Below are 19,480 nucleotides of genomic sequence, written 5' to 3'. Positions count from 1 at the left end.
TCAAAACTTGAGATATTTCGATTTAAAAGCATAATGAATCTCAACTAAAAACAATTGCAAAACTCTTTTTATATGTTAAATAGATGTTTAGCTACCGTCTACTCCATGCTTTAACATGTTTTATTTTAAAAATCAAGTTTAACTGGTGTTGAATTTTATTAAAATTCTATTATGCTGAATGTGACTCGGTTTTGTGGGTTACCATTTTAAAGTGACCATTTCTCGTTTAGATGATATTATTAGAAATGTGAACAATAGTGCTGCACAGGAATTGATATAGATACACTTAGGAATGATTGCACGAACTTTGAAATGTATAGTGACCATTCAGTGCACTACATCATAGACTTTCCCGACTTTTCATCAGAAGGTCGAGGTAACTAGTCATACATTTTATATTATCACATTTATTTGAAATTGTTTGTCTTATCACTGATTTGAGACAGGATATGAACTGATCTCTTCCTCATAAATCCTATGTCGCAATGTTGAGAGCACTTAACAATCGACATGTGACACTGAGTGGTTTTATCAGTAAAAAGTGTCAATAAATACAAGGAAAGTGTATTCACGAGAATGAAGTATTCAATTTATTTTACTCTTTTCGCAGTTCTTGGATATGCTTTTGCAATCCGAACGTGTAAGTCAAGTAAACCTTTATATTATATTACAAATAAAGCTTCGTTTAGGGTCATTTAAAAGTATCATTTACATGAAGTATTATCAACGAGCGATTCATACGATTGATATTTCTGCTTCCAATGAGTAATATATATATATATATATATATATATATATATATATATATATATATATATATATATATATATATATATATATATATATATATAATTGCAAGTTAATGTTTCAATTCAGTGTCTGAATCTCGTAGTCAACTGAATTTCTTAATCATAAAAGAAATTTGATGGGTGTCACATCCTCCTTCCTAGAGTCTTGAAATCCGCTATTTAAAATTTATCCGTATATTTTGCATTTGAGGAAATAATTTTGGATATTTTTCTGGCATTTTGACATAAAAAAAAGATATGGAATCAAAAGCTGTTCATATTTTTTTCTCTTCATTGTTGACTGTTATTAATTTTTGCTCAATACGATGCTCACTGAAAATGATTTCTACTTGAAAGAGTATATGGTCAGATTCACACTGCTTAAATAATGTGATCATTTCGAGTGGGAAACAGGATTGATATTGCCGTAGTAGAAGATAATTTAAGTAACATGATGGAACACAATACTTGGATTATATATTGTCACTCTGACATGTTTTAATAAGACTGTTTTACAAACTTAGTTTGATTTGCCTGTGCTTTTAAATATAAATAATACTCAAAAGTTCGAATTTTATAAAAGAAAATATATCTGGATAAAGGAAAAACAGGAACAAGTGTCTGGTAAATGAATGTATGTCCGTTAACAGGATGGAATTTTATATTGTAGTGATGCGTGAAAGTGAATGCTTAATTATATTCCAGTTATTCATAACTTAACAAAATATTATGCATTCAAGTATTCTAGCAGGAGAATAAGGGAGGTAATATCATAACCAAAAGTTCATATCTTGAAATCAATATTTGAGTAAATCTTCGCCACAGCAATTTCTTCCTGTTTCAAATATTTCCTTCCTGTTATGTTACCAGGGTCACGGTAGGGAGCGAAACAAAACGGAGTACACTCTTAATTTGCTTCATCATTACAACTGCTTTCATCTAGGTGTTTACAGAGGTAAACTTCAACGTAGCATGTAAAATACAATATAACCTCCAAAAGATGAATATGTACGTGAGGAATTGAAAACATGGTTACCGGAATGAAAATTCAAGTGTACCAATCCCATTCTCGGCAAATACTATTCTTTATAATCCTTCCGATGATAATCAACCTCAAATCCATGTCTTCCGTTCTGTTTTGCATAATGAGAACACTTGTTTGCATCGATTTAAGGAAAATCATGGTGACCTTAATGCTAAATACTTAGTAATAGCCATAAGTTACAGGATTAAAACGAATTCCGGACAAACGTTTTATGATAAAAAAAGAAGAAATAAAATTGTTTCTTTTATGCTGTTCGATGAAATAATGAGTTTTGTCAGTGAAATAACAACAGTGAAAATATCAATTTGACTGCAAAAAAAAGGAGTGAAAATATCAACTTTCAGAATTACTTTTAAAATCTATTGTAGTTACTTCACCATGATCAAAACAGAACACCTCACTTTTGAAACAGAAAATGTTTGCAAATAAAATATTGGAAATTTAAAGAAATGTTACATAAGTTTAAATAAAGATTTATTTGGAAATTAACATCTTACCGTTTATTAGAAAAAATGGTTATCCCGTTTTTTAAAACGTTTTCTTGATCTTGAAGCTGAATGTTCGAACGTTTGCTTTCATACCAAACAAATTACAGACGAAAACAACTGTTCGAACATAAATGGAATGTTATATCATCGTTCAAATGTATTTTGAACTGTCTGTCGTTGTAATACGTAATACGAACTTCCCGGAAAGTTCACACAACAATTTGCAGATTTACTGATTTTTTTAACCCGACCCACGCCTCAAAATTTATCAACAAACTAGCGTGGTCATCATTACCTGGAAATCGACTTGTCTTCAAGCAAAATAGACTGGTCTCTGACAGTAAGATGAATGATTATCAATGTATCATGAAACACACCCTTCTACCAAGAAAAATGTTCTTATTCAATGATTATCCGCAATTGTTTTGCCAACACATTCGACCTTTCAAATTTTCATTCAATAAATGGCGGCGTAGCAATTTGGTTATGTATTCATACCATGCTTAAAATTAAAGTATTTTCGTTATTTTTTTGGAACATGGATGCACTTATAAAACTTTGATAAACATTGATAACTGTTAAAATCTTTCAACTAAAAAACGAGCGAATGATAAATTATAAAAAAGAATATCAGAAGACTCTTTCGCAACAAACCGATAATAGAAAATTGACAGCAATAATTTTGCATGAGTGGCGCCCCACGGGTAGCGGCGTAAATAACACCCTTTTCAAAAATGGGGTAATTAAGAAAATAAAAAAATAAAACTCCGAAAATAAGCATAAAAGAAACAGAAAATTTGTTGATTTCTGTGTAAGATCGTATTTTATTCCACTATTTTATATAACTGTGCTTGCACGGATATATTCCTTTTTTCCAAACTTGATGGTACTCAGTCGACTGTAAACATTTCCTGTTCGATTTTGTGTACCTTAACCCCCCCCCCCCCCCCCATTTTGTTTATTTGTCAGCATATAACACACATTTTGGTGAAATTTCAAACAAACTTCTGCAAAAGATAGCCTTTAGGATACTTTTTTATTTACGAGAATCACTAATGATCATGATTCTTTCAGTTTGGTATCTAGACTGGTATTCAATATGAATCTCAAGTCGATCTAGTGAGATTATATACGTGTACGCCCCCGTGTGGAATAAACATAAGTCGTTCGGTCCCCCCAAGTTATTGACTCTATTGAAAGTCTACATAGGGGAGCAACCAAATTAGTTTCATGTACCAAATACCTTCCCTACAATGAAAGATTGTCTGAACTGAAATTGACTATTTATTTGGCAATGAAAGTTAGTTTGTCAGTGTAATTCAAGTTTGCTTGTTTTCTTATTGGATCCGAATCCAGTTTGCCCAATACGTTGCAACGAGGCGCACAGGATTACCTCCCAAAATGACCCGGAATCGAATGATGGGACGACGTCCTCATTCAGTTGTCGCTGATAAGATGACTCGTAGGAAGTCGTTTATAATTACTTTAATACAACGAATGTAGTGCGTTTTAAAAAAATCTACTATAGCTTTAAGTTTTCACTTGGCATTCTTTGTGAAAAAGACATTTCTATTTGTTTGGAAGTCACCAATTGACAATAGTCTGGGCAAACATTTAATCTATTTAAATGTATGGTACATATTGTTGTAAACTTGATTAATTTAAAATAATATATACTTCTAATGTTGTAGACTACTTGAATCAACGATGTGGAACCACCTTGAATTTTCCTTACTATTCTCTTGACGCCATACGCCTGAAATTGACGTCAACGATCAATTACAGCCCCAATAAGGACTGTTATATGACTGTTAATACCACATCACTCAAACAGTTCATGCTTTATTTCAAGGTATGGTCAATGTAAAGTCCATTTATATAATGAAGCTTTATAAATGCTTGTTTTTCAAACTTATTTGCACATTTAAACGTAGAAAAGATTGTGTTCTCATATATCAGTTCCAAGCACTGAATTGCTAGCATACTCGTTTATTTCTCTTTAACTTTAAATTATTATTCAATGTAGCAACACCTTTCATTGTCAGTTTATGTAGGTCCTTGTAAAAATGCATCCCACAAACATTTAAATTGAATTCACACTACTTTGATATGTCATATAGGATATATTTTATTTGTTCACGTATTCAGAACGTAAGCATTTTTATGAGCTTCGAAACATTGTTGTTATGTACCTGCCGTGAATTCAATTGGTGCCGTACAATTGCCCGACTTTGATAGAGTGTAGCTGTATGTATTTGATAGAGTGTAGCTGTATGTATTTGATAGAGTGTAGCTGTATGTATGTGATAGAGTGTAGCTGTATGTATTTGATAGAGTGTAGCTGTATGTATTTGATAGAGTGTAGCTGTATGTATTTGATAGAGTGTAGCTGTATGTATTTGATAGAGTGTAGCTGTATGCATTTTATTGAGACTGAGCTAATACTGCACGCAGTCCCAAAACTTGTTGGCTCACGTGTTGCAGACCATTGGTATGATATAGGGTCGGGTCAAATACTATATGATTTATACATCAGTTATTTACTTATTTACAATCATACGGTGAATATCTTTGTATAACATTTCGTACAATAAATACAATATACATATATATGTATGTATACAAGGCTGACATAGGATCAGACATAACTAAGTACCCCTATTAACGATCATTCATGCATATTTTAAATACTTACGGTGGGTACGTACATGTTTTGGTTGTTGTAGAGCATTGCAATAGGGTCGACTACCAGCTGTACCCGAGACTGGCTTGAGGTCTTTGACGGCCCAAACGTCAGGTCACGTTATGTTGATGGTATGTTAATATTGTGTATGAAACCAGGGGTTTTATTTGACTAGTCAGCAAGATTTTTGTGGTATGCAATTAAACAACTCAAGCATGTTTAAGTGTCGAAATTATATAGAGTTTATCTTTTGAAAATTTAGAAAATAACCATTAACTCACGAGTACTGTAATTTTAGAATAATGGTTAATAACAGTGCGTTCGTGTGCGCGTGCGTGCGTGCGTGCGTGTGTGTGTGTGTGTGCTCGTCAACGTCAACAGCACTGTTATTTTATACAATATGTTATGTTTTTTACAAAGGACTGTTGAACAGACAATGCGGCTTCTCAATTAGTTCCCAGGTTTTCAAAACTTCCGGGAACGCCCTCACTCTCAGTTTCCATAGCGGCAGTTCCATCCAATACAGTGTCTTTGACATGGTCATCACATCCTACCATACTGGTAAGTCAGAAAATATAAAAAAAAATGTGAACATATTATATATATATGTTCAAAATATAGTATCCATAGTTGGTATCGAATCCAATGAGTCAGTTCCCGTGTACAGGAGGGAGTGTTCATAGTTGGTCTCGAATCCGTTGTGTATGTTCCCGTGTTCAAGAGAAAGTATCCATGTTGGGGCTCGAAACCATTGAGTCTTTTCCCGTGTCTAAGTTAAAGTATCCATAGTGGGCTCGAATCCCTAGAGTCTGTTCCAGTGTTTACAGTGTCAATAGCACGATCTGATTCCCGTCAATTTACATGCTCCCGTGTTCAGGAGAAAGTGTCCACATGTCATTTTGAGCCCATTGAATCTGCTCCCGTGTTCAAGTGAAAGTGTCCACATTGCATTTTGAGCCCATTGACCCTGCTCTCGTGTTCAAGTGAAAGTGTCCACATTGCATTTTGAGCCCTTTGAGTCTGCTCCCGAGTTCAAGTAAAAGTGTCCACATTGCATTTTGAGCCCATTGAGTCTACTCCCGTGTTCAAGTGAAAGTGTCCACATTGCATTTTGAGCCCTTTGAATCTGCTCTCGTGTTCAAGTGAAAGTGTACACATTGCATTTTGAGCCCATTGAGTCTGCTCCCGAGTTCAAGTAAAAGTGTCCACATTGCATTTTGAGCCCATTGAGTCTACTCCCGTGTTCAAGTGAAAGTGTACACATTGCATTTTGAGCCCACTGAGTCTGCTCCCGTGTTCAAGTGAAAGTTTCCACATTACATTTTGAGCCCACTGAGTCTGCTCCCGTGTTCAAGTGAAAGTGTACACATTGCATTTAGAGCCCATTGAATCTGCTCCCGTGTTCAAGTGAAAGTGTACACATTGCATTTTGAGCCCATTGAGTCTGCTCCCGTGTTTAAGTGAAAGTGTACACATTTCATTTTGAGCCCACTGAGTCTGCTCCCGTGTTCAAGTGAAAGTGTCCACATTGCATTTTGAGCCCATTGAGTCTGCTCCCGAGTTCAAGTAAAAGTGTCCACATTGCATTTTGAGCCCATTGAGTCTACTCCCGTGTTCAAGTGAAAGTGTACACATTGCATTTTGAGTCCATTGAATCTGCTCCCGTGTTCAAGTGAAAGTGTCCACATTGCATTTTGAGCCCATTGAGTCTGCTCCCGAGTTTAAGTAAAAGTGTCCACATTGCATTTTGAGCCCATTGAGTCTACTCCCGTGTTCAAGTGAAAGTGTCCACATGTCATTTTGAGCCCTTTGAATCTGCTCCCGTGTCCAAGTGAAAGTGTCCACATTGCATTTTGAGCCCATTGAATCTGCTCCTGTGTCCAAGTGAAAGTGTCCACATTGCATTTTGAGCCCATTGAGTCTGCTCCAGTGTACAAGTGAGTGTCCACATTGCATTTTGAGCCCATTGGGTCTGCTCTCGTGTTCAAGTGAAAGTGTCCACATTGCATTTTGAGCCCATTGACTCTATTCCCGTGTTCAAGTGAAAGTGTCCACATCGCATTTTGAGCCCATTGAATCTGCTCCCGTGTTCAAGTGAACGTGTCCACATTGCATTTTGAGCCCATTGGGTCTGCTCCCGTGTTCAAGTGAAAGTGTCCACATTGCATTTTGAGCCCATTGATTCTGCTCCCGTGTTCAAGTGAAAGTGTCCACATTGCATTTTGAGCCCATTGGGTCTGCTTCCGTGTTCAAGTGAAAGTGTCCACATTGCAATTTGAGCCCATTGGGTCTGCTCCCGTGTTCAAGTGAAAGTGTCCACATTGCATTTTGAGCCCATTGGGTCTGCTCCCGTGTTCAAGTGAAAGTGTCCACATTGCATTTTGAGCCCATTGGGTCTGCTTCCGTGTTCAAATGAAAGTGTCCACATTGCAATTTGAGACAATTGGGTCTGCTCCCGTGTTCAAGTGAAAGTGTCCACATTGCATTTTGAGCCCATTGGGTCTGCTTCCGTGTTCAAGTGAAAGTGTCCACATTGCAATTTGAGCCCATTGGGTCTGCTCTCGTGTTCAAGTGAAAGTGTCCACATTGCATTTTGAGCCCATTGAATCTGCTCCCGTGTTCAAGTGCAAGTGTCCACATTGTATTTTGAGCTTATTGAGTCTGCTCTCGTGTTCAAGTGAAAGTGTCCACATTACATTTTGAGCCCATTGGGTCTGCTCCCGTGTTCAAGTGAAAGTGTCCACATTGCATTTTGAGCCCATTGAGTCTGTTCTCGTGTTCAAGTGAAAGTGTCCACATTGCATTTTGAGCCCATTGTGTCTATTCCCGTGTTCAAGTGAAAGTGTCCACATTGAACTTTGAGCCCATTGGCTCTGCTCTCGTGTTCAAGTGAAAGTGTCCACAATGAACTTTGAGCCCAATGGGTCTGCTCCCGTGTTCAAGTGAAAGTGTCCACATTGAACTTTGAGCCTATTGGGTCTGCTCCCGTGTTCAAGTGAAAGTGTACACATTGCATTTTGAGCCCATTGATTCTGCTCCCGTGTTCAAGTGAAAGTGTCCACATTACATTTTGAGCCCATTGAATCTGCTCCCGTGTTCAAGTGATGTACACATTGCATTTTGAGTCCATTGAGTCTGCTCCCGTGTTCAAGTGAAAGTGTCCACATTGCATTTTGAGTCCATTGAATCTGCTCTCGTGTTCAAGTGAAAGTGTCCACATTGCATTTTGAGCCCTTTGAGTCTGCTCCCGAGTTCAAGTAAAAGTGTCCACATTGCATTTTGAGCCCATTGAGTCTACTCCCGTGTTCAAGTGAAAGTGTCCACATTGCATTTTGAGCCCTTTGAATCTGCTCTCGTGTTCAAGTGAAAGTGTACACATTGCATTTTGAGCCCATTGAGTCTGCTCCCGAGTTCAAGTAAAAGTGTCCACATTGCATTTTGAGCCCATTGAGTCTACTCCCGTGTTCAAGTGAAAGTGTACACATTGCATTTTGAGCCCACTGAGTCTGCTCCCGTGTTCAAGTGAAAGTTTCCACATTACATTTTGAGCCCACTGAGTCTGCTCCCGTGTTCAAGTGAAAGTGTACACATCGCATATAGAGCCCATTGAATCTGCTCCCGTGTTCAAGTGAAAGTGTACACATTGCATTTTGAGCCCATTGAGTCTGCTCCCGTGTTTAAGTGAAAGTGTACACATTGCATTTTGAGCCCACTGAGTCTGCTCCCGTGTTCAAGTGAAAGTGTCCACATTGCATTTTGAGCCCATTGAGTCTGCTCCCGAGTTCAAGTAAAAGTGTCCACATTGCATTTTGAGCCCATTGAGTCTACTCCCGTGTTCAAGTGAAAGTGTACACATTGCATTTTGAGTCCATTGAATCTGCTCCCGTGTTCAAGTGAAAGTGTCCACATTGCATTTTGAGCCCATTGAGTCTGCTCCCGAGTTTAAGTAAAAGTGTCCACATTGCATTTTGAGCCCATTGAGTCTACTCCCGTGTTCAAGTGAAAGTGTCCACATGTCATTTTGAGCCCTTTGAATCTGCTCCCGTGTCCAAGTGAAAGTGTCCACATTGCATTTTGAGCCCATTGAGTCTGCTCCTGTGTCCAAGTGAAAGTGTCCACATTGCATTTTGAGCCCATTGAGTCTGCTCCAGTGTCCAAGTGAGTGTCCACATTGCATTTTGAGCCCATTGGGTCTGCTCTCGTGTTCAAGTGAAAGTGTCCACATTGCATTTTGAGCCCATTGACTCTATTCCCGTGTTCAAGTGAAAGTGTCCACATCGCATTTTGAGCCCATTGAATCTGCTCCCGTGTTCAAGTGAACGTGTCCACATTGCATTTTGAGCCCATTGGGTCTGCTCCCGTGTTCAAGTGAAAGTGTCCACATTGCATTTTGAGCCCATTGATTCTGCTCCCGTGTTCAAGTGAAAGTGTCCACATTGCATTTTGAGCCCATTGGGTCTGCTTCCGTGTTCAAGTGAAAGTGTCCACATTGCAATTTGAGCCCATTGGGTCTGCTCCCGTGTTCAAGTGAAAGTGTCCACATTGCATTTTGAGCCCATTGGGTCTGCTCCCGTGTTCAAGTGAAAGTGTCCACATTGCATTTTGAGCCCATTGATTCTGCTCCCGTGTTCAAGTGAAAGTGTCCACATTGCATTTTGAGCCCATTGGGTCTGCTTCCGTGTTCAAGTGAAAGTGTCCACATTGCAATTTGAGCCCATTGGGTCTGCTCTCGTGTTCAAGTGAAAGTGTCCACATTGCATTTTGAGCCCATTGAATCTGCTCCCGTGTTCAAGTGCAAGTGTCCACATTGTATTTTGAGCTTATTGAGTCTGCTCTCGTGTTCAAGTGAAAGTGTCCACATTACATTTTGAGCCCATTGGGTCTGCTCCCGTGTTCAAGTGAAAGTGTCCACATTGCATTTTGAGCCCATTGAGTCTGTTCTCGTGTTCAAGTGAAAGTGTCCACATTGCATTTTGAGCCCATTGTGTCTATTCCCGTGTTCAAGTGAAAGTGTCCACATTGAACTTTGAGCCCATTGGCTCTGCTCTCGTGTTCAAGTGAAAGTGTCCACAATGAACTTTGAGCCCAATGGGTCTGCTCCCGTGTTCAAGTGAAAGTGTCCACATTGAACTTTGAGCCTATTGGGTCTGCTCCCGTGTTCAAGTGAAAGTGTACACATTGCATTTTGAGCCCATTGATTCTGCTCCCGTGTTCAAGTGAAAGTGTCCACATTACATTTTGAGCCCATTGAATCTGCTCCCGTGTTCAAGTGATGTACACATTGCATTTTGAGTCCATTGAGTCTGCTCCCGTGTTCAAGTGAAAGTGTCCACATTGCATTTTGAGTCCATTGAATCTGCTCTCGTGTTCAAGTGAAAGTGTCCACATTGCATTTTGAGCCCTTTGAATCTGCTCCCGTGTTCAAGTGAAAGTGTCCACATTGCATTTTGAGCCCTTTGAATCTGCTCCCGTGTTCAAGTGAAAGTGTACACATTGAACTTTGAGCCCATTGATTCTGCTCCCGTGTTCAAGTGAAAGTGTTCACATTACATTTTGAGCCCATTGAATCTGCTCCCGTGTTCAAGTGATGTACACATTGCATTTTGAGTCCATTGAGTTTGCTCCCGTGTTAAAGTGAAAGTGTCCACATTGCATTTTGAGCCCATTGAATCTGCTCCCGTGTTCAAGTGATGTACGCATTGCATTTTGAGTCCATTGAGTCTACTCCCGTGTTCAAGTGAAAGTGTCCACATTGCATTTTGAGTCCATTGAATCTACTCCCGTGTTCAAGTGATGTACACATTTCATTTTGAGTCTATTGAGTTTGCTACCGTGTTCAAGTGAAAGTGTACACATTACATTTTGAGTCCATTGAATCTGCTCCCGTGTTCAAGTGATGTACACATTGCATTTTGTGTCCATTGAATCTGCTCACGTGTTCAAGTGAAAGTGTCCACATTGCATTTTGAGTCCATTGAATCTGCTCCCGTGTTCAAGTGAAAGTGTCCACATTGCATTTTGAGTCCATTGAGTCTGCTCCCGTGTTCAAGTGAAAGTGTACACATTGCATTTTGAGTCCATTGAACCTGCTCTCGTGTTCAAGTGAAAGTGTACACATTGCATTTTGAGTCCATTGAGTCTTCTCCCGTGTTCAAGTGAAAGTGTACACATTGCATTTTGAGTCCATTGAATCTGATCTCGTGTTCAAGTGAAAGTGTACACATTGCATTTTGAGTCCATTGAGTCTGCTCCCGTGTTCAAGTGAAAGTGTACACATTGCATTTTGAGTCCATTGAATCTGCTCCCGTGTTCAAGTGAAAGTGTCCACATTGCATTTTGAGTCCATTGAGTCTGCTCCCGTGTTCAAGTGAAAGTGTACACATTGCATTTTGAGTCCATTGAACCTGCTCTCGTGTTCAAGTGAAAGTGTACACATTGCATTTTGAGTCCATTGAGTCTTCTCCCGTGTTCAAGTGAAAGTGTACACATTGCATTTTGAGTCCATTGAATCTGCTCTCGTGTTCAAGTGAAAGTGTACACATTGCATTTTGAGTCCATTGAGTCTGCTCCCGTGTTCAAGTGAAAGTGTACACATTGCATTTTGAGTCCATTGAATCTGCTCCCGTGTTTAAGTGAAAGTGTACACATTGCATTTTGAGTCCATTGAATCTGCTCTCGTGTTCAAGTGAAAGTGTCCACATTGCATTTTGAGCCCATTGAGTCTGCTACCGTGTCCAAGTGATGTACACATTGCATTTTGAGTCCATTGAGTCTGCTCCCGTGTTCAAGTGAAAGTGTCCACATTGCATTTTGAGTCCATTGAATCTGCTCCCGTGTTCAAGTAAAAGTGTCCACATTGCATTTTGAGTCCATTGAGTCTGCTCCCGTGTTCAAGTGAAAGTGTCCACATTGCATTTTGAGCCCATTGAGTCCGCTCCCGTGTTCAAGTGAAAGTGTCCACATTGCATTTTGAGCCCATTGAGTCCGCTCCCGTGTTCAAGTGAAAGTGTCCACATTGCATTTTGAGCCCTTTGAATCTGCTCTCGTGTTCAAGTGAAAGTGTACACATTGCATTTTGAGTCCGTTGAATCTGCTTCCGTGTTCAAGTGAAAGTGTACACATTGCATTTTGAGCCCATTGAGTCTGCTCCCGTGTTCAAGTGATATACACATTGCATTTTGAGTCCATTGAGTCTGCTCCCGTGTTCAAGGGAAAGTGTACACATTGCATTTTGAGTCCATTGAATCTGCTCCCGTGTTCAAGTGATGTACACATTGCATTTTGAGCCCATTGGGTCTGCCCTCGTGTTCAAGTGAAAGTGTCCACATTGCATTTTGAGCCCATTGAGTCCGCTCCCGTGTTCAAGTGAAAGTGTCCACATTGCATTTTGAGCCCTTTGAATCTGCTCCCTTGTTCAAGTGAAAGTGTCCACATTGCATTTTGAGTCCATTGAATCTGCTCCCGTGTTCAAGTGAAAGTGTCCACATTGCATTTTGAGCCCATTGAGTCCGCTCCCGTGTTCAAGTGAAAGTGTCCACATTGCATTTTGAGCCCTTTGAATCTGCTCTCGTGTTCAAGTGAAAGTGTACACATTGCATTTTGAGTCCATTGAATCTGCTACCGTGTTCAAGTGAAAGTGTCCACATTGCATTTTGAGTCCATTGAGTCTGCTACCGTGTTCAAGTGAAAGTGTACACATTGCATTTTGAGCCCTTTGAATTTGCTCCCGTGTTCAAGTGAAAGTGTCCACATTGCATTTTGAGTACATTGAGTCTGCTCCCGTGTTCAAGTGAAAGTGTCCACATTGCATTTTGAGCCCATTGGGTCTGCTCCCGTGTTCAAGTGAAAGTGTCCACATTGCATTTTGAGTCCATTGAATCTGCTACCGTGTTCAAGTGAAAGTGTCCACATTGCATTTTGAGTCCATTGAGTCTGCTCCCGTGTTCAAGTGAAAGTGTACACATTGCATTTTGAGCCCTTTGAATTTGCTCCCGTGTTCAAGTGAAAGTGTCCACATTACATTTTGAGTCCATTGAGTCTGCTCCCGTGTTCAAGTGAAAGTGTCCACATTGCATTTTGAGCCCATTGAATCTGCTCCCGTGTTCAAGTGAAAGTGTCCACATTGCAATTTGAGCCCATTGGGTCTGCTCCCGTGTTCAAGTGAAAGTGTCCGCATTGCATTCTGAGCCCATTGGGTCTGCTCCCGTGTTCAAGTGAAAGTGTTCGCATTACATTTTGAGCCCATTGAATCTGCTCCCGTGTTCAAGTAAAAGTGTACACATTGCATTTTGAGCCCATTGGGTCTGCTCCCGTGTTCAAGTGAAAGTGTCCACATTACATTTTGAGCCCATTGAATCTGCTCCCGTGTTCAAGTGATGTACACATTGCATTTTGAACCCATTGGGTCTGCCCTTGTGTTCAAGTGAAAGTGTCCACATTGCATTTTGAGCCCATTGAGTCTGCTCTCGTGTTCAAGTGAAAGTGTACACATTGCATTTTGAGTCCATTGAATCTGCTCCCGTATTCAAGAGATGTCCACATTGCATTTTGAGCCCATTGGGTCTGCTCCCGTGTTCAAGTGAAAGTGTCCACATTACATTTTGAGCCCATTGAATCTGCTCCCGTGTTCAAGTGAAAGTGTCCACATTGCATTTTGAGCCCATTGAGTCTGCTCCCGTGTTCAAATGAAAGTGTCCACATTGCATTTTGAGCCCATTGAATCTGCTCCCGTGTTCAAGTGAAAGTGTCCACATTGCTGTTTGAGCCCATTGAATTTGCTCCCTTGTTCAAGTGAAAGTGTCCACATTGCATTTTGAGCCCTTTGAATCTGCTCCCGTGTTCAAGTGAAAGTGTCCACATTGCATTTTGAGCCCATTGGGTCTGCTCCCGTGTTCAAGTGAAAGTGTCCACATTGCATTTTGAGCCCATTGGGTCTGCTCCCGTGTTCAAGTGAAAGTGTCCACATTGCATTTTGAGCCCATTGGGTCTGCTCCCGTGTTCAAGTGAAAGTGTCCACATTGCATTTTGAGCCCATTGAGTCTGCTCCCGTGTTCAAGTGAAAGTGTCCACATTGCATTTTGAGCCCTTTGAATTTGCTCCCGTGTTCAAGTGAAAGTGTCCACATTGCATTTTGAGCCCTTTGAATCTGCTCCCGTGTTCAAGTGAAAGTGTCCACATTGCATTTTGAGTCCATTGAATTTGCTCCCGTGTTCAAGTGAAAGTGTCCACATTGCATTTTGAGCCCATTGAGTCTGCTCCCGTGTTCAAGTGATGTACACATTGCATTTTGAGTCCATTGAATCTGCTCCCGTGTTCAAGTGATGTACACATTGCATTTTGAGCCCATTGGGTCTGCTCCCGCGTTCAAGTGAAAGTGTCCACATTGCATTTTGAGCCCATTGAGTCTGCTCTCGTGTTCAATTGAAAGTGTCCACATTACATTTTGAGCCCATTGTGTATATTCCCGTTTTCAAGTGAAAGTGTCCACATTGCATTTTGAGCCCATTGAGTCTGCTCTCGAGTTCAAGTGAAAGTGTCCACATTACATTTTGAGCCCATTGTGTATATTCCCGTTTTCAAGTGAAAGTGTCCACATTGCATTTTGAGCCCATTGAGTCTGCTCTCGAGTTCAAGTGAAAGTGTCCACATTGCATTTTGAGCCCATTGAGTCTGCTCTCGAGTTCAAGTGAAAGTGTCCACATTGCATTGTGAGCCCATTGAGTCTGCTCTCGTGTTCAAGTGAAAGTGTCCACATTGCATTTTGAGCCCATTGGGTCTGCTCCCGTGTTCAAGTGAAAGTTATCACATTACATTTTGAGCCCATTGAGTCTGCTCTCGAGTTCAAGTGAAAGTGTCCACATTGTATTTTGAGCCCATTGAGTCTATTTCCGTGTTCAAGTGAAAGTGTCCACATTGCATTTTGAGGTTATTGAGTCTGCTCCCGTGTTCAAGTGCTCACATAGTTTTCACGAACGCCTGTTCATGTGTTCAAAAAAGTGTCCACAGTGAGATTCGGTCCCCTCGAGTCTGTTCAAGTGGAACCGTCCATCGTGGGGTTCGAATAACATATTGTCCTCGTTATGTATTATGTAAGCCTTAATGCCCAGTACATCGTCGGATACCCCCGATACGCACTACGCTATGCGTTGTACGTATGAAGTGTAACGGAGGAAAGCGCCGTGGTTGCCGACGATGTGCCCAGTAATTCATCTGCCACTATTGCAATTGTACGAATGTTGAGTTTATCGATGACAAGTTTTTTTACAAGTAATTTACGAAACAATACAAACATTTAGTCAGATTGGCTTGACTTATCATGAACGTTCAAGAGATTGAAGCATACATTTTATATAAAAGTACAGTATTATTTATTTAATTTTCAGGCTACTGCTATTCCGATGAGCATGCCTGTGACAACGGGCGGTGTATCTCGGACAAGCTAATGTGTAACGGTTACAACCCTTGCGGGGATTACTCGGACTGCCCTCTGGCGGGAGGGGTCATTGCTGGAATCGTCGTTGGCTGCTTCTTTTTCTGCGTCTTCGCCACTGTTTTCATCATCATTTGTCGGCGCAGACGACACAGATATGTGAGTAATGTATTAAGTGTTGGTCGTCATCAAATATATGACTAAACTTGAACCATTTGGTGTTTTATGTTATCCTATTTTATCTTTGTATTTTATTCCCGTCGACATGAAAAACTAAGTTGCTGCATGAAAAAATACATTATAATTACAAGCAGTTATACAGCATTTTTTTAAACTGTACTGACAATTGGAAAGAAAATCGGCCTGAAAATCTACTATGCACTTTACTCACTCGCTAATGCTGAAAAATGTGCAGCATTCAACGATAGTTAATTCAATTTCTGTGGTGAATGACAACATATCATTTACAACAGAAATGAGTTCGCTCCTTCCCGACGCGGTTCTGAACATCCAACACTTTGTTCTTAAACATCAACATGAATTGAATCCGTTGAACATGTGACGATTGTTTGTAAACGCTCGTGATTTTGAATCATGACCTGTGAATTCTGTGACTTGCGGAATAATTGTTACATTATTATATAATGTGTGGTGACTGATCCACGTTAATGTACTTTTATGAGCTTTCGTGTTTTTTAATTTATATTGACGTATTAAAATGCAATTACTTTGGCTATAAACGTATTGAATAAAATTGAACAGTTTTGAGAACTAATTTGGGGGCACATTTAATCATGAACACCTAGTGTTTCGATGTCAACATTAATTTTGAAAAAAAACAACAACAAAGTAACCGGATAAATAGAATACTAGGTTAGTGGCATGGATGTAGGAAGTTATTAAATCTGGCTCGACAGCAGAATTTATCCGCCTTGCCAGATAAACTTCCTTAACCCACGGCACTAACCTAGTATTCTCTATATACAGGAAATGTCGTCATAAACATATATACAACCAATTGAGTGGCCACGATTTAGCAGAGCGCACATAATATCCATACGATTCTTTCTTGATATCATGTCCGGTTTTTAATTTTCAAACGGAATTAAAAGGATCGAATACATTATTTGTCTTAAATTATTCCGGATTTTACATTTCTGCAATATACGTAGCTCCAAAAATGTCACAATTTTGCGGTGTTTATATTCGTCTTATGCACCAGTCAATTGTTACCACGGCCCCCCACGTCCGGGGATATACCGGGGATAGCCGGGAAAATGGGCCGTGTTTTAACGCCCCACAGTGCCGGGTGAATGCGGTGGTTTTGTCTTTGCACCAAAAATAGCAGGGAATGGGCCTTACCTAGGGCCCCTGGGGTTCGGGGGCATTTGGCGGGGATTTTACCAGCGGTTCGTCCCCACAGAGCGGGGATTTTAGCCGGGCTTGGCTGGACCAAAAGTCAAAGTCCCCGCTATTCCCCGGATCTTAGGGGCCGTGGTTACAATTGACTGGTGCATTAGCGACAATTGGCTGCATAACCTTCTGCAATCCGATGTTGGTCATGAAAGACGAGAAGGTGAAACTTAAATCAGCCAATTCGCAAATTTATAAGGTCAAAATTAATGTTGTAATAATTATTTCAAATAAATAGAAATCAATACTCCTATCAAATGTAAAACTTAACGTGATGAATTGGTTTTCCAGCACCGAGGACCAACTCACGTACAAGTCGTTGCCAACACGACTCCGGGGTATGGAACTCCCGGGCAGGGCTACAACCAGCCCGTCCCCCAACAATACGGTGCCGTGCCCTACCCCCAGGGGCAGCAACCATCGACCTACCAGTGAAGGCAAAAACAGACAGTGCCATACCACCGGACACTGCACTGCTAAATATTAACTGTACAAGCTTAGTCATTACATACCATTCATCTGTTTCCTGCAGCAAAGTAACTGTATTTCTGGTGCAATAATGTTTTTATTTCTTTTTTTGCTATTTTGACGTACAGTGTAGTGTTACAAATGTTCTATATTACGAAAACCAATGCTCTCATTCATAACCAAATAAATAAAAGTTTAAATAACCATTTAGCCTACTATGTTGTTGAACTTGTTGTTAGTTTCACAGGCTTTAACCTTGAATGGCGTAACTGTTCATAAATAAAAGCAACACTAAAAATCTGGTCTTATATCTCTAGGGATTTAGATCCCTGAAGTGTTGAAACCAGATATAATGCAACTTAGAGAAGATAGAGACTTACTAGTTCTTTGTGCTACATCAAATACGATTTATTTTGGTGGGTTTGGAGGTCTCCTCTGTATCCGCAAAATGAATACCCATGGCACCAACGCGGTGTTTTATCGAAGAGAAAATGCATGTGTTCAGGATGGGGTCACAACACGTAATCCCTTTAGTCTGTTCCCGGGTATTGACGATTAGTGAATAAATCCATCAATCATATATTACCTTTGACGAGTATCATAAGCGTTATATGTCTTCTTTAAATATTTGAGTTAAACTTTTAACACAATAGTAAACCTTTGACCACCTAACGGTTTAAAAAGGAAAATCAGTTAGTTCATACATTTGCCAACGTTGCTCTGAGAGATTACAACTCTTTGTCAAGAATGGTTAAATAATTAAAATGAAATATTTATATATGGTTAAAAGCAAAATAAAATAAGAGCACCAGCCAGGTCATGGAGACGCTCAACTGAAATATCGAATACTGACCAGATTCATTCTACCTGCGCTCTATGAGGTGTAGGTCTTTATGGCATAGACAAGTACATTCTAATGCCGCTTGCGTAGCATAGTAGACATAGAGGGACCATGTTGTCATTCATAATAAAATAAATGAAATTTTAAATGACCATTAAGTCTATTATGTTGTTGTACTTGTTGTTAGTTTGATTGGCTTTAACCTTGAATAGCGTAATTGTTCATAAATGAAAGCAACAGTATACATAGGGTCTTATATCCCTAGTGTTTGAGATCCCTGAAGGGTTGAAACCAGATGTAAATCAACTTAGGTTTGTCTATCACTACGAGTGTAGGTAGATATTTAATTTTGCTATGTGTTTCATCAAGTTCGATTCCTTTTGGTGGGTTTGAAGGTCTCCTCTGTACCCGCAAAGCATCGTTTAACATTTGTATTTTGTAACATGGTGTTTTTAAGAGAAGGTGCATAAGTTCATGATGTGGCTCGAACACGTGATGCCTTTAGTCTGTTCCCGTGTATTGACATTTAGTGAATATATCCATCAATCACCTCTGACACCAGACGAGTATCATTGGCGTTCCATGTCTTCTTAAAATACCTGAATTGAACTATGAACACAATTGTAATCATTTGGTTACCTTACGTTATACACATGGAAATCATTTGCCAACGTTGCTGTGAGCGATTATTACTCATTGTCAAGATTTTTTTAATAATTTAAAATAAATAGTTCGACACATAATTATGGATCATGTTGTCCGGCGGCGTCGTCGTCAGCGCAGCCTCAACTTCGTTACGCTTACACACTTTGTTTTAATACCAAGTTTAGTCACAATATGTTGTCATCGCACTATTAACTCACATTTGACGGAATTCACCTTGACATACTAGTATGTGAAATTAAGCGAGCATTACTTTATTTTGTTCTACAATGATGGGCGCTCCTTACAAACAAATTTTCAGATTTCCAGAATTCTAGGTTTAATAGATTATTTCTGTTATGACTTCAATCCAAGCTCTGCTCCATCTTTTGGGATGATACTGTTGTTATATTCATCTTTAACCAATGCCACTTACGCCAAATCTAGTCGGCCACCATTTAACTGAGCTGACCCCGCTTTATTCTCTCTTCTCGATTGTGTAACGTTTTAGTTGCCACTCATCATAGATCGTTACAAAACTATTTTTTTTACTAAAAACATCATACACTTATGCGGGTTATTCACCTCCCCCCTCCCCTTTAGGTTTCCAAATTAATTTTAAACACACAACGGGAAATGCGGTCTGGTCAAGCCATAAAACAGCCAATGGAATCTGGTATACC

General features: G+C 39.9%; 1 protein-coding gene across 2 annotated transcripts; it reads left to right on the top strand.

Moving 5' to 3' along the window:
• The first annotated feature begins 496 nt into the window (after positions 1 to 496).
• Positions 497 to 17,520, top strand: LOC128231961 (cubilin-like). Of its 2 annotated transcripts, XM_052945259.1 has the most exons (6): positions 497 to 640; positions 4,013 to 4,173; positions 5,048 to 5,135; positions 5,425 to 5,565; positions 15,387 to 15,592; positions 17,138 to 17,520. In XM_052945259.1, the coding sequence occupies exons 1-6, from the start codon at positions 577 to 579 to the stop codon at positions 17,279 to 17,281; spliced, it is 804 nt and encodes a 267-aa protein (XP_052801219.1). In that variant the 5' UTR covers positions 497 to 576; the 3' UTR covers positions 17,282 to 17,520. The 2 variants fall into 2 exon arrangements, with proteins under 2 accessions (XP_052801219.1, XP_052801220.1); XM_052945260.1 differs by lacking the exon at positions 4,013 to 4,173 and having other exon boundaries at positions 559 to 640.
• Positions 17,521 to 19,480: the final 1,960 nt, after the last annotated feature.

Source organism: Mya arenaria, chromosome 4 (genome assembly GCF_026914265.1).
Source record: "Mya arenaria isolate MELC-2E11 chromosome 4, ASM2691426v1".
NCBI lineage: Eukaryota > Metazoa > Mollusca > Bivalvia > Myida > Myidae > Mya > Mya arenaria.
Note: the sequence above shows the minus strand (reverse complement) of the source record. Positions and strands in the feature narration are given on the sequence as shown.

Bases quoted from the DNA above. Each gene is read 5' to 3' on its own strand.
- LOC128231961 (XM_052945259.1), top strand. From the start codon at position 577: ATGAAGTATTCAATTTATTTTACTCTTTTCGCAGTTCTTGGATATGCT. The intron at 4,174-5,047 runs GTATGGTCAATG...TGGTTGTTGTAG, and splicing joins AGTTCATGCTTTATTTCAAG to AGCATTGCAATAGGGTCGAC. The intron at 5,136-5,424 runs GTATGTTAATAT...TTTTTTACAAAG, and splicing joins CAGGTCACGTTATGTTGATG to GACTGTTGAACAGACAATGC.